This window comes from Zonotrichia leucophrys, chromosome 25 (assembly GCF_028769735.1).
Source record: "Zonotrichia leucophrys gambelii isolate GWCS_2022_RI chromosome 25, RI_Zleu_2.0, whole genome shotgun sequence".
NCBI lineage: Eukaryota > Metazoa > Chordata > Aves > Passeriformes > Passerellidae > Zonotrichia > Zonotrichia leucophrys.
Window position 1 is genome coordinate 2750658 of NC_088194.1, and position 15797 is coordinate 2766454.

At 50.8% G+C, this 15797-nt stretch overlaps 1 protein-coding gene across 5 annotated transcripts in view; it reads right to left on the reverse strand.

The window, feature by feature from the left end:
* Positions 1–25: 25 nt before the first annotated feature.
* Positions 26–15797, reverse strand: part of SNX27 (sorting nexin 27) — a 45642-nt gene continuing 29870 nt past the window's right edge. For all 5 annotated transcript variants that reach the window (XM_064732447.1, XM_064732445.1, XM_064732444.1 and 2 more), the window contains 5 exons: positions 14270–14359; positions 10841–10990; positions 7209–7337; positions 5776–5835; positions 26–2159 (listed from right to left, as the gene is read on the reverse strand). In XM_064732447.1, coding sequence (XP_064588517.1) covers positions 2112–2159; positions 5776–5835; positions 7209–7337; positions 10841–10990; positions 14270–14359 — 477 coding nt within the window. In that variant the 3' untranslated portion in view covers positions 26–2111. The remainder of the gene's footprint in view (positions 2160–5775; positions 5836–7208; positions 7338–10840; positions 10991–14269; positions 14360–15797) is intronic.

Sequence of the window (15797 nt, forward strand, 5' to 3'; positions counted from 1 at the left end):
GGAGCACGGCCACGGCCCTCCGGAATTTCCTCAATAAATCAATTTATTTAAAAGAATATGTTACAATTAATTACACTAAAGGGGCTTTTCCCGACTGGGAACCCGAGGAATGGGAGCAGCTGGAAGAGGGAAAATGGGATAAGAAAGGGGCAGGGGTTTGATTTTATATTTTTTAGACTGATTTCTCCCTTTTTTGGGTTTTTTTTGCTTTTGGATTAAAAAAAAATCCACAGGAAGATGGTTGAGTTCTCCGTGATCCATTAAAAGGGATAATTGGGATCAAAATTAAACTTTTCCTGGGATTTTTACCCGAATTGGGGGTGTTGAAGGAGATTTTAGGGAGGATTTTGGGGATCCCAAACCTCTCCCAGTTTCCCTCCCCCATTCCTGGGTTTTCCACAGCTCGGGGCTCCCGAGGACAACGGAAATCCAATTAATTACAGGGATCCAATTAATGGAATTAATTCCCGGCTCTCGGCTGCTCCGGAGCCGAGGATTTGGGATTTTCCCCCCCTCAAAAAAAACAAAAAAAAAAATTATTTTCCCCCATCCCCATCCAGGGGGAGGAGTGGGGAAAAACCAATCCCAAAAAAGGGAATTTTGGGGAAAAAAAATCCCAATTTGGAGCAATTCTGGCTGGGTTTGGTTCCAAAATATTCCCAAATCCACCCCAAACCTTGGTGGGACCAGCTCCAGGCCAGCCCAAAACCAGGCAAAATCAGCTTCTCCAGGTGATTTTTTTCCCTCCCAAAACATGGAAAAATCTCACTCAAAACTAAGGAAAAACAGCTTTTCCATAATTTTTCCTTCTAGGAATTCCTCAGCTGCCGGATCCACGGAAAAATCCCACTCAAAATCAAGGAAAAATGAATTTTCCGCCTTATTTTTCCTCCCAAAACATGGAAAAATTGCACTCAAAATCCAGGAAAAAATGGCTTTTCCAAGTGATTTTTCCTGCTGGGCCTCCTGTGGATAAAAGCTGCTCAAATCCAAGGAAAAACGGCTTTTTTCCACCTTATTTTCAATCTCAAACCATGGGAAAAACCCACTCAAAATTTGGGAAATTATCTTTTCCAGAGGGTTTTTCCCCTCGTCCACCCAAGACATGGAAAAAAAGGAAAAAAATTGATTTTCCAGCTCATTTTTCCCTCCTGGAACATCCCAGCCCAGTGGATCTGTGGAAAAAATCCTGTTCAAAACCAGGGAAAACGAGTTTTTCCACCTTTTCCTCCAGAACTATGGAAAAATCCAGCTCAAAATGAGTGAAAATGGTTTTTTTTTCCAAGTTATTTTTCCTGCTTGGATACCCGAGTCATGGATAAAAAGTGCTCAAAAATAGGGACAAAAATGGCTTTTTGAGGTTATTTTTCCCTCCTGGGAGCTGCTATTGGATGCAGGGAAAAAATCCCATCAAAAATAAGGAAAATTGGTTTTTTTCCAGGTTATTTTTCCTTTTGGGAGCTGCTGATCCCCATCCAGGGGCAGCCTCAGGATCCTGGAATGTTCCAGATCCCATCCCAAAAAAAACCAGGCACCCCCAAATCCTTGGGAAAACACCCCAAAAAGCAGGAAAACAAATCCATGAGCGGGATCCTTGTGCCAGGATTGGAATTTCCTTGGAATTTTATTCCTTTTGGATGTTTTTCCTGGGTTTTTTTTTTAATTTGTAGTGATTAAAAACTGGATTGGGAGGAGAAATGGGCAGAAAATCCCTTTAAATAAGAGCTGCTGCCACCCTGTGGGATTTTAAAGGAATTATCCTAAAGGAATTATTCAGGCAGAAATAGAACATTCCAGGGCTTTTTCCTGCTTTTTTTTTTCCCCCCTTATTTTTCCACGTCTGACCCAGCAGAAACAACAAATTCTTAATTCCAGTTTCAAAAAAAAAAAAAGAAGAAAAATCCCAAAATTCCCAGCCTGGAGCTGGATCTGAGTGGGAAAACGGAGCCCCCTCAGGTGGCTTTTCCCAATTTTTTTGTGTTTTTTTTTTTTCCTCTGGAATTCCATAAAGATGACGGGCACGAATGGATTTGGAATTAATGAGATTTAGTTTGGGGGGGATTTAATACAATAAAGGGAATTTTTGGGGGGTTCTGGAAAAGCTCCCGGGGTTAAGTGGCCGCGTCCCTTTGCTGTGACCTGACCAGCTGGAAAAGGTTCTGGAAAAGAAGGAAAAGGGACAAGGTGAGGGTGGGGAAATCTGGGAAATAATGGGAAATAATGGGATTGGGAAATCTGGGAAATCTGGGAAATAATGGGATTGGGAAATCTGGGAAATGGGATTGGGAAATCTGGGAAATGGGATTGGGAAATCTGGGAAATAATGGGATTGGGAAATCTGGGAAATGGGATTGGGAAATCTGGGAAATGGGATTGGGAAATCTGGGAAATGGGATTGGGAAATCTGGGAAATAATGGGATTGGGAAATCTGGGAAATAATGGGATGGGAAATCTGGGAAATCGGGAAATATGGGATGGGAATCCTGGGAAATGGGTCTGGGAAATCTGGGAAAATGGGTTGGGAAATATGGGAAATGGGGTGGAAATCTGGGAAATCTGGGAAATAATGGGATTGGAAATCTGGGAAATCTGGAAAATAATGGGATTGGGAAATCTGGAAAATGATGGGATTGGGAAATCTGGGAAATGGGATTGGGAAATCTGGGAAATAATGGGGTTGGGAAATCTGGGAAATAATGGGACTGGGAAATCTGGGAAATGGGACTGGGAAATCTGGGAAATATGGGATTGGGAAATCTGGAATGGAATAGGATGGAAATCTGGGAAATGGATGGATTGGGAAATTTGGGAAATGGGATTGGGAAATCTGGGAAATATGGGATTGGGAAATCTGGGAAATGGGTTGGGAAATCTGGGAAATGGGATTGGGAAATCTGGGAAATGGGTTGGGAAATCTGGAAATGGGTTGGGAAATCTGGGAAATCTGGGAAATAATGGGATTGGAAATCTGGGAAATTGGGAAACTAATGGGATTGGGAAATCTGGAAATAAATCGGAATGGGAAATCTGGGAATAATGGGATTGGGAAATCTGGGAAATAATGGGATTGGGAAATCTGGGAAATTGGGAAATTGAATGGGATTGGGAAATCTGGGAAATTGATTGGAAATTGGGAATTTAATCTGGGAAATAATGGGATTGGGAAATCTGGGAAATGGGATTGGGAAATCTGGGAAATGGGATTGGGAAATCTGGGAAATAATGGGATTGGGAAATCTGGGAAATAATGGGATTGGGAAATCTGGGAAATGGGACTGGGAAATCTGGGAATTGGGAAGGGCTCAGAGCCCAGGCAGGGCTCTCACCCGGAGCCACAACCCCAGAGCCAACCCCGACCCCAATGCCAGCTCCAATGCCAATCCCAATGCCAATGGAATTCCAATTGCAATTCCAATGCCAATCCCAATTTAAATTCCAATTCTAATCCCAATCTCAATTTAAATTCCAATTCTAATCCCAATGCCAATTGCAATCCCAATGCCAATTTAAATTCCAATTCTAATCCCAATTCCAATTGCAATCCCAATGCCAATTTAAATTCCAATTCTAATTCCAATCCCAACTCCAATTTCCATTGCCATTTCAATTCCAATTGCAATCCCAATGCCAATTCCAATTTAAATTCCAATTCCAATGCCAATCCCAATATAAATTTCAATTCTAATCCCAATTCCAATTGCAATCCCAATGCCAATCCCAATTTAAATTTCAATTCCAATCCCAATATCAATCCCAGTTTAAATTTCTATACAATGCCAATTCCAATCCCAATTTAAATTCCAATTCTAATCCCAATTCCAATTGCAATCCCAATGCCAATTTAAATTCCAATTCTAATCCCAATTCCAATCCCAATCCCAATTTAAATTCCAATTCATTTTGCAATTTCAATTGCAATCTCAATGCCAATCCCAATTTAAATTTCTATCCCAATGCCAATCTCAATTTAAATTCCAATTGCAATCCCAATGCCAATTCTCATTGCATAATCCAATTGCAATCCCAATGCCAATTCCAATTTAAATTCCAATCCCAATGTCAATCCCAGTTTAAATTCATTCCAATGCCAATCCCAATAAATTCAATTTAATCCAATCCAATGCCAATCCCAATTTAAATTCCCATCCAATTTCCCAATGCTCCAATTAATTCCAATTCTAATCCAATCCCAATTTAAATTCCAAATCTAATCCCAACACCAATTCCAATCCCAATTTAAATTCCAATTCTAATCCCAACACCAATTCCAATATCAATTTAAATTCCAATCCCAATTCCAATTGCAATTTCAATTCTAATTGCAATTCCAATCCCAATTTAAATTTCTATGCCAATGCCAATCCCAATTCCAATCTCAATTCCAATATAAATTTAAATCCCAATCCCAATCCCAATTTAAAATTCTCCTTAAAGCAGGAGGAGGAGGAGGGAAATGGGATGGAGAAGGAAGAATCTTCCCAGATTTATCCCAGGTAATTCTGGATAAATTCTAATTTATCCAAGATTTTTCCCACATTTATCCCAGGTCATTCCCAGCTCCTCAAGATTTTTCCCAGATTTATCCCAGGTAATTCTGGATAAATTAGAATTTATCCAAGATTTTTTCCCAGATTTATCCCAGGTAATTCTGGATAAATTAGAATTTATCCAAGATTTTTCCCACATTTATCCCAGGTCATTCCCAGCTCCTCAAGATTTTTCCCAGATTTATTCAGGTAATTCTGGATAAATTCTAATTTATCCAAGATTTTTCCCAGATTTATCCCAGGTCATTCCCAGCTCCAGGAGCCTTTTCCCAGATTTATTCAGGTAATTCTGGATAAATTAGAATTTATCCAAGATTTTTCCCAGATTTATTCAGGTAATTCTGGATAAATTAGAATTTATCCAAGATTTTTCCCAGATTTATTCAGGTAATTCTGGATAAATTAGAATTTATCCAAGATTTTTCCCAGATTTATCCCAGGTCATTCCCAGCTCCTCAAGATTTTTCCCAGATTTATTCAGGTAATTCTGGATAAATTAGAATTTATCCAAGGTTTTTCCCAGATTTATCCAGGTAATTCTGGATAAATTAGAATTTATCCAAGATTTTTCCCAGATTTATCCCAGGTAATTCTGGATAAATTAGAATTTATCCAAGATTTTTCCCAGATTTATCCAGGTAATTCTGGATAAATCAGAATTTATCCAAGATTTTTCCCAGATTTATCCCAGGTAATTCTGGATAAATTAGAATTTATCCAAGATTTTTCCCAGATTTATCCCAGGTCATTCCCAGCTCCTCAAGATTTTTCCCAGATTTATTCAGGTAATTCTGGATAAATTAGAATTTATCCAAGGTTTTTCCCAGATTTATTCAGGTAATTCTGGATAAATTAGAATTTATCCAAGATTTTTCCCAGATTTATCCCAGGTCATTCCCAGCTCCTCAAGATTTTTCCCAGATTTATCCCAGGTAATTCTGGATAAATTAGAATTTATCCAAGATTTTTCCCAGATTTATCCCAGGTCATTCCCAGCTCAAGATTTTTCCCAGATTTATCCAGGTAATTCTGGATAAATTAGAATTTATCCAAGATTTTTCCCAGATTTATCCAGGTAATTCTGGATAAATTAGAATTTATCCAAGGTTTTTCCCAGATTTATCCCAGGTCATTCCCAGCTCCAGGAGCCTTTTCCCAGATTTATCCAGGTAATTCTGGATAAATTAGAATTTATCCAAGGTTTTTCCCAGATTTCCCAATTCTCACCTCCTTCCTCCACTTGAGCTCGCAGAACACTCGCTCGAAGCACTCGTGCATGTAATTGAACTGTGGGGGGAAAAAATGGGAATCAGGGAAAATCCAGGGAAAATCCAGGAGATCCAGGGAAAAAACCCAGGAGCTCCCAGAGGAATTTCAGAGAGGAACCAGAAATTCCAAACAGGGAGGAACCAGGAATTCCAGACAGGGAGGAACCAGGAATTCCAGACAGGGAGGAACCAGGAATTCCAGACAGGATCCAGCAGCTCCAGAGGGATCCTGAGGAATTCCAGGTGGGATTTGAGAGGATTCGGAGTGGGATTGGGACACTCATGATCCCATTCCTGAGGGAATTCCAGGCAGGGTTTGAGGGAATTTGGGGCAGGATTTGAGGGAATTTGGGGTGGGATTTGAGGGAATTCCAGGAGGGATTTGAGGAAATTCTGGATGGGATTTGAGGCAATTCTGGATTGGATTTGAGGCAATTCCTGGCGGAATTTGAGGGAATTCCAGGCGGGATTTGAGGCAATTCTGGGCAGGGTTTGAGGGAATTCAGGGCAGGATTTGAGGGAATTCCAGGCGGGGTCTGTGGAAATTCTGGGTGGGGTTTGAGGGCATTCCAGGCAGGATCTGAGGGAATTCAGGGTGGGATTTGAGGGAATTCTGGGTGGGATTTGAGGGAATTTGGGGTGGGATTTGAGGGAATTTGGGGCAGGATTTGAGGGAATTCTGGGTGGGATTTGAGGGAATTCTGGATGGGATTTGAGGGAATTCTGGGTGGGATTTGAGGCAATTCTGGATGGGATTTGAGGCAATTCTGGGCGGGATTTGAGGGAATTCCTGGCAGGATTTGAGGGAATTCTGGGTGGGATTTGAGGGAATCCCGGGCGGGATTTGAGGCAATTCCAGGCGGGGTCTTTGGAAATTCTGGGTGGGGTTTGAGGGCATTCCAGGCAGGATCTGAGGGAATTCAGGGTGGGATCTGAGGGAATTTGGGGTGGGATTTCAGGCAATTCCAGGCAGGATTTGAGGCAATTCCAGGCAGGATTTGAGGGAAGTCCAGGCGGGGTCTGTGGAAATTCAGGGTGGGATTTGAGGGAATTTGGGGTGGGATTTCAGGAAATTCTGGGTGGGATTTGAGACAATTCCAGGCAAGATTTGAGGCAATTCCAGGTGGGGTCTGTGGAAATTCTGGGTGGGATCTGAGGGAATTCCAGGCAGGATCTGAGGGAATTCAGGGTGGGATTTGAGGGAATTCCAGGCGGGATTTGAGGCAATTCTGGGTGGGGTTTGAGGCAATTCCAGGCAGGATTTGAGGGAATTCTGGGTGGGATTTGAGGCAATTCCAGGTGGGGTCTGTGGCAATTCTGGGTGGGGTTTGAGGGCATTCCAGGCAGGATCTGAGGGAATTCCAGGCGGGGTTTGAGGCATCGCACACTCACGTAGGGGGTGAAGATCTTGACCCAGCGCGGTTTCTTCTCGGCGCGCGCGTACTCGAAGCAGAAGGCCATGCCCTCCTCGTCCGTGTCCCAGCGCTGCATCTCCTCCCACTCGAAGGCGATCACCTGGTTCTGTGAACCCCCAAACCCAGGGGGCTGAGCCAGGACCCCAAACGGGGCATGCCAGGGGTCAGGGTGGGTCAGGGGGTGAGGGAAAAGGGGGATTTGTCCCGGGTTTGGCACAGGGAGGATTCCCAGAGTTATCCCTGGTTCCCAAATCCCAGCAGGGAGCTCAGGGAGATCCCAGGGGTTTGTAAATCCAAAGGTGTGAGGTCAGTGATGGTCCCAGGGTAAATTCACGGGAATTGGGATGATCCCCAGGGATTTGGGAACCCAGTCCAGGTGCAAATCCAAAGGTGTTGGGCTGGGGATGATCCCAGAGATTTGGGAATCCAGTCCAGGTGCAAATCAAGGTGGGAGACCAAGGATGATCCCAGGGATATCAGGATGATCCCCAGGGATTTGGGAACCCAGTCCAGATGTAAATCCAAAGGTGTGAGGTCAGTGATGGTCCCAGGGTAAATTCCAGGGAATTGGGATGATCCCCAGGGATTTGGGGTCATGGGGTAGGGGCAAAGCAAAGTGTGAGGTCAGTGATGGTCCCAGGGTAAATTCCAGGGAATTGGGATGATCCCCAGGGATTTGGGAACCCAGTCCAGGTGCAAATCCAAAGGTGTTGGGCTGGGGATGATCCCAGAGATTTGGGAATCCAGTCCAGGTGCAAATCAAGGTGTGAGGTCAGTGATGATCCCAGGGATATCAGGATAATCCCAGGGATTTGGGAACCCAGTCCAGATGTAAATCCAAAGGTGTGAGGTCAGTGATGATCCCAGGGTAAATTCAAGGGAATTGGGATGATCCCCAGGGATTTAGGAACACAATCCAGGTGCAAATCAAGGTGTGAAATCAGGGATAATCCCAGAGGTGCCAGGGATTATCCCAGCACAACCTCCAGGGATTTGGGGACACTGCCCAGGTGCAAATCCAAGTTCTGAGGTCAGGGATGATCCCCAGGGATTTGGGAACACAGTCCAAGTGCAGATCAAGGTGGGAGACCAAGGATGGTCCCAGGGATTTGGGAACAGGGTGATGCTGTAAAACCCAGGGTGTGAGCTCGGGGACAATCCCAGGGAGCTCGGGGAAGATCTCAGGGATTTGGGAACAGGGTGATGGCGTCAAACCCAGGGTGTGAGCTTGGGGAGAATCCCAATCCCAGGGATTTGGGAACAGGGTGATGGTATAAAACCCAGGTTGTGAGCTTGGGGACAATCCCAGGGATTTGGGAACACAGTGATGGTGTCAAACCCAGGGTTTGAGCTCAGGGACAATCCCAGGACAAACCCCAGGGAATTAGACAATCCCAAGGATTTGGGAACAGGGTGATGGTGTAAAACCGAGGTTGTGAGCTCAGGGACAACCCCAGGGATTTGGGAACACAGTAATAGTGTAAAACCCAGGCTGTGAACTTGGGGACAATGCCAGGGAGCTGAGATGACAATCCCAGGGATTTGGGAACACAGCAATAGTGTAAAACCCAGGTTGTGAGCTTGGGGACAATCCCAGGGAGCTGAGATGACAATCCCAAGGATTTGGGAACACAGTGATGGTGTCAAACCCAGGCTGTGAGCTCGGGGACAACCCCAGGGGGCTGAGATGACAATCCCAAGGATTTGGGAACAGGGTGATGGTGTAAAACCCAGGTTGTGAACTTGGGGAAAACCCCAGGGGTTTGGGGTGACCCGGGGATTCAGGGTGACCCCGGGGCTTCGGGGTGACCCCGGGGCTTTGGGGTGACCCCAGGGGTTCAGGGTGACCCCGGGGCTTTGGGGTGACCCCGGGGATTTGGGGTGACCCCAGGGATTTGGGGTGACCCCGGGGATTTGGGGTGACCCCGGGGATTCGGGGTGACCCCGGGGATTCAGGGTGACCCCAGTGTTTTGGGGTGACCCCGGGGATTTGGGGTGACCCCAGGGATTCGGAGTGACCCCGGGGATTCGGGGTGACCCCAGGGGTTTGGGGTGACCCTGGGGATTCAGGGTGACCCCAGGGCTTTGGGGTGACCCCGGGGATTCAGGGTGACCCCGGGGGTTTGGGGTGACCCTGGGGATTTGGGGTGACCCCAGGGGTTCAGGAGGGCACACAGGCAGGGCTGTGGGCTCAGGGACAATCCCAGTGTTTTGGGGTGACCCTGGGGATTCAGGGTGACCCTGGGGATTCAGGGTGACCCCAGGGCTTTGGGATGATCCTGGTGATTTGGGGTGACCCCAGGGCTTTGGGGTGACTCCAGGGATTTGGGGTGACCCCGGGGCTTTGGGGTGACCCCGGGGATTTGGGGTGACCCCAGGGCTTTGGGGTGACCCCGGGGGTTCAGGGTGACCCCAGGGCTTTGGGGTGACCCCAGGGATTCAGGGTGACCCCGGGGCTTTGGGGTGACCCCGGGGCTTTGGGGTGACCCCAGGGATTCGGGCTGACCCCAGGGGTTTGGGGTGACCCCAAGGCTTTGGGGTGACCCCGGGGATTCAGGGTGACCCCGGGGGTTCAGGGTGACCCCAGGGCTTTGGGGTGACCCCAGGGCTTTGGGGTGACTCCAGGGATTTGGGGTGACCCGGGGCTTTGGGGTGACCCTGGGGATTCGGGAGGGCACACAGGCAGGGCTGTGGGCTCAGGGACAATCCCAGTGTTTTGGGGTGACCCCAGGGTTTTGGGGTGACCCTGGGGATTTGGGGTGACTCCAGGGATTCAGGGTGACCCCGGGGCTTTGGGGTGACCCCGGGGATTCAGGGTGACCCCAGGGATTTGGGGTGACCCCGGGGCTTTGGGGTGACCCCGGGGATTCAGGGTGACCCCAGGGGTTCAGGGTGACCCCAGTGTTTTGGGGTGACCCCGGGGATTTGGGGTGACCCCAGGGCTTTGGGGTGACCCTGGGGATTTGGGGTGGCTCCAGGGATTCAGGGTGACCCCAGTGTTTTGGGGTGACCCCGGGGATTTGGGGTGACCCCAGGGCTTTGGGGTGACCCCGGGGGTTCAGGGTGACCCCGGGGATTCGGGGTGACCCCGGGGTTCAGGAGGGCACACAGGCAGGGCTGTGGGCTCAGGGACAATCCCAGTGTTTTGGGGTGACCCCGGGGATTCGGGTGACCCCAGGGCTTTGGGGTGACCCCGGGGATTTGGGGTGACTCCAGGGATTCAGGGTGACCCCGGGGCTTTGGGGTGACCCCGGGGCTTTGGGGTGACCCCGGGGCTTTGGGGTGACCCCGGGGGTTCAGGGTGACCCCGGGGGTTCAGGGTGACCCCAGGGGCTCAGGAGGGCACACAGGCAGGGCTGTGGGCTCAGAGACAATCCCAGTGTTTTGGGGTGACCCCGGGGATTCAGGGTGACCCCAGGGGTTCAGGAGGGCACACAGGCAGGGCTGTGGGCTCAGAGACAATCCCAGTGTTTTGGGGTGACCCCGGGGCTTTGGGGTGACCCCGGGGGTTTGGGGTGACCCCGGGGGTTCAGGGTGACCCCAGGGGCTCAGGAGGGCACACAGGCAGGGCTGTGGGCTCAGAGACGAGCCCGGGCTGGCAGGCCGTACCTCGAGCTGGCCCTCCTCGGTGCAGGCGTGCAGTTTGAAGTGGCGGATGCTGATGGCCGAGATGACGTGGCCCTTGCGCCGCGAGTCGCACGAGCAGTGAGGGAAGGTGATCTCGTTGTAGCCCTCGCACGTCCGCAGCATGTTCAGGTACTGCGGGAACGGCCGAGTCACCGCGGTGCCAGGGGAGGCACCGGGGTGCCAGGGAATCACTGGGGTGCCAGGGGAGGCACTGGGATGCCAGGGAATCACCAGGATCCCAGGGATTCACCAGGGTCCCAGGGAATGCATTGGGGTGCCAGGGAGTCACTGGGATGCCAGGGAGTCACTGGAATGTCAGGGAATTCATTGGGGTCCCAGGGAGTCGCCAGGATCCCAGGGAATGCATTGGGGTGCCAGGGAGTCACTGGGATGCCAGGGAATCACTGGGGTGCCAGGGCATCACTGGGGTGCCAGGGAATGCACTGGGGTGCCAGGGAAGGCACCAGGGTGCCAGGGAACCACTGGGGTGCCAGGGAATGCACTGGGGTGCCAGGGAATGCACTGGGGTGCCAGGGAATCACTGGGGTGCCAGGGCATCACTGGGGTGCCAGGGAATGCACTGGGGTGCCAGGGAATGCACCGGGGTGCCAGGGCATCACTGGGGTGCCAGGGAATGCATTGGGGTGCCAGGGCATCACTGGGGTGCCAGGGGAGGCACTGGGGTGCCAGGGCATCACTGGGGTGCCAGGGAATGCACTGGGGTGCCAGGGCATCACTGGGGTGCCAGGGAATGCACTGGGGTGCCAGGGCATCACTGGGGTGCCAGGGAATGCACTGGGGTGCCAGGGAGTCACTGGGATGCCAGGGAATGCACTGGGACCCCAGGGAGTCACCAGGATTCAAGGGAGTCACCGGGATGCCAGGGAGTCACTGGGGTCCCATGGAAGGCACTGGGATGCCAGGGGATCACCGGGGTGCCAGGGAGTCACTGGGATGTCAGGGAATGCATTGGGGTCCCAGGGAGTCACCGGGATCCCAGGGAATTCACCAGGGTCCCAGGGAGTCACTGGGGTGCCAGGGGATCACTGGGGTGCCAGGGGATCACTGGGGTGCCAGGGAATGCATTGGGGTGCCAGGGAATGCACTGGGGTGCCAGGGAATGCATTGGGGTGCCAGGGAGTCACTGGGATGCCAGGGAATGCACCAGGGTCCCAGGGAGTCACTGGGGTGGCAGGGGATCACTGGGGTGCCAGGGAATGCACTGGGGTGCCAGGGAATGCATTGGGGTGCCAGGGCATCACTGGGGTGCCAGGGAATGCACTGGGGTGCCAGGGGATCACTGGGGTGCCAGGGAATGCATTGGGGTGCCAGGGAATCACTGGGGTGCCAGGGAATCACTGGGGTGCCAGGGGAGGCACCGGGGTGCCAGGGGATCACTGGGGTGCCAGGGAATCACTGGGGTGCCAGGGGATCACCGGGGTGCCAGGGAGTCACTGGGATGTCAGGGAATTCATTGGGGTCCCAGAGAGTCACCGGGATCCCAGGGAATGCACTGGGATGCCAGGGAGTCACTGGGGTGCCAGGGCATCACTGGGGTGCCAGGGGATCACTGGGGTGCCAGGGCATCACTGGGGTCCCAGGGAGTCACTGGGGTGGCAGGGGATCACTGGGGTGCCAGGGAATGCACTGGGGTGCCAGGGAATGCACCGGGGTGCCAGGGAATGCATTGGGGTGCCAGGGAATGCATTGGGGTGCCAGGGCATCACTGGGGTGCCAGGGAATGCACTGGGGTGCCAGGGGAGGCACCGGGGTGCCAGGGAATGCACTGGGGTGCCAGGGCATCACTGGGGTGCCAGGGGATGCACTGGGGTGCCAGGGCATCACTGGGGTGCCAGGGGAGGCACTGGGGTGCCAGGGAATGCACTGGGATGCCAGGGGATCACCGGGATGCCAGGGAGTCACTGGGGTCCCATGGAAGGCACTGGGATGCCAGGGAATATGCCGGGGTGCCAGGGAGGCACTGGGGTGCCAGGGCATCACTGGGGTGCCAGGGGATGCACTGGGGTGCCAGGGAAGGCACTGGGGTGCCAGGGAATCACTGGGGTGCCAGGGAATGCACTGGGGTGCCAGGGCATCACTGGGATGCCAGGGAATTCAATGGGATCCCAGGGAATGCATGGGGACCCCAGGGAGTCACCAGGATTCAAGGGAGTCACTGGGATGCCAGGGGATCACCGGGATTCCAGGGAATTCAATGGGATCCACTTGGGAATTCACCAGGATCCACTTGGGAATTCAATGGGATCCCAGGGAATTCAATGGGATCCACTTGGGAATTCAATGGGATCCACTTGGGAATTCAATGGGATCCCAGGGAATTCAATGGGATCCACCAGGGAATTCAATGGGATCCACCTGGGAATTCACCGGGATCCACCAGGGAATTCAATGGGATTCCAGGGGTTCACTGGGATTCTGGGATTCACCAGGATCTCAAGGAATTCACTGGGATCTCAAGGAATTCACCAGGATCTCAAGGAATTCACCAGGATCCCAGGGAATTCACCAGGATCTCAAGGAATTCACCAGGATCCCAAGGAATTCACTGGGATCTCAAGGAATTCAACAGGAAATCAGGGAATTCACCAGGATCCCAGGGAATTCACTGGGATCTCAAGGAATTCAACAGGAAATCAGGGAATTCACCAGGATCTCCAGGAATTCAACAGGATCTCAAGGAATTCAACAGGATCCCAAGGAATTCAACAGGATCTCAGGGAATTCACCAGGATCTCAAGGAATTCACCGGGATTTCAGGGAATTCACCAGGATCTCAAGGAATTCACCAGGATCCCAGGGAATTCACCAGAATCTCAAGGAATTCAATGGGATCTCAGGGAATTCACCAGGATCCCAGGGAATTCACCAGGATCTCAAGGAATTCACCAGGATCTCAAGGAATTCAACAGGAAATCAGGGAATTCACCAGGATCTCAAGGAATTCACCAGGATCTCAAGGAATTCACCAGGATCTCAGGGAATTCACCAGGATCCCAAGGAATTCACCAGGATCTCAAGGAATTCAACAGGAAATCAGGGAATTCACCGGGATCTCAAGGAATTCACCGGGATTTCAGGGAATTCACCGGGATCTCAAGGAATTCACCGGGATTTCAGGGAATTCACCGGGATCTCAAGGAATTCACTGGGATCTCAAGGAATTCACCAGGATCTCAAGGAATTCACCAGGATCCCAGGGAATTCACCAGGATCTCAAGGAATTCAACAGGAAATCAGGGAATTCACCAGGATCTCAAGGAATTCACCAGGATCTCAAGGAATTCACCAGGATCTCAGGGAATTCACTGGGATTTCAGGGAATTCACCAGGATCTCAAGGAATTCCCCAGGATCCCAAGGAATTCCCCAGGATCCCAGGGAATTCACTCACCATGACCATCTTCCTCTGCTCGCAGAGCTTCTGCAGCTGGTAGGATTTCTCCTCGGCTTTGATGTAGCCTTTCTTGACATCATCAACGGCCTGGGGATGGGAAAAACATGGGGAAAAGTCTGGGAAAAAAACATGGGAAAAATCTGGGAAAAATCCAGGATTTGGGATGGGAGGAGGAGGAGCCACCTCGTGCTTCATCCTCAGGGAGCTGTGAGACCTCAGGGTGGCCCGAGAACTTTGAGGTGCCTCAATCCCATAAAAACAACCAAAACCCCAACCCACCTTGGGACCCAACTGCTCCAGGAGTTTTCCCCACCTGAAGGGGCATTCCAGAGGAATTCCAGGTGGGAATTCCTGCTGGGAATTCTTCATTTGCAGGACCTTGGAGTGGCCCGACAGGAACCTTGGGATTCAATCCCATTACAACAACCAAAACCCCATCATGCCTTGGGATCACCTATAGAACCCAACCACCCCATGAGTTGTTCTCCCCACTCAAAGGGCCATTCCAGAGGAATTCCAGGTGGGAATTCTTCATTTGCAGGACCTTGGAGTGGCCTGAGAACCTTGAGGTGGCCCAGGAACCTTGGGATTCAATCCCATAAAAACAACCCAAACCCCATCCCACCTTAGGATCCACTAATGGGATCCAAGGACTCCATGAGGAGGTTTCCCCATTCCAGATGGGAATTCCTGTTAGGAATTCCTCACCTGCAGGACCTTGGAGTGGCCCGAGAACCTTGAGGTGGCCCAAGAACCTTGGGATTCAATCCCATAACAACAACCCAAACCCCATCATGCCTTGGGATCACCTATGGAACCCAATGACCCCATAAGGGGTTTTCCTCATCCAGAGGGCCATTCCAGAGGAATTCCAGGTGGGAATTCCTGCTGGGAATTCTTCACCTGCAGGACCTTGGAGTGGCCCGAGAACCTTGGGATTCAATCCCATTACAACAACCAAAACCCCATCCCACCTTGGGATCACCTATGGAACCCAACCACCCCATGAGCTGCTCTCCCCACCCAAAGGGCCATTCCAGAAGAATTCCAGGTGGGAATTCCTGCTGGGAATTCCTGCTGGGAATTCTTCATTTGCAGGACCTTGGAGTGGCCTGAGAACCTTGAGGTGGCCCAAGAACCTTGGGATTCAATCCCATTACAACAACCCAAACCCCATCATGCCTTGGGATCACCTATGGAACCCAACCACCCCATGAGCTGCTCTCTCCACCCAAAGGGTCATTCCAGAGGAATTCCAGGTGGGAATTCCTTGGGGTGGCTGGAGAACCTTGAGGTATCTCAATCCCATTACAACAACCAAAACCCCATCATGCCTTGGGATCAACTATGGAACCCAACCACCCCATGAGTTGTTCTCCCCATCCAAAGGGCCATTCCAGAGGAATTCCAGGTGGGAATTCCTCACCTGCAGGACCTTGGGGTGGCCCAAGAACTTCGGGATTCAATCCCATAAGAACAACCAAAACCCCATCCCACCTTGGGATCACCTATGGAACCCAAGGAC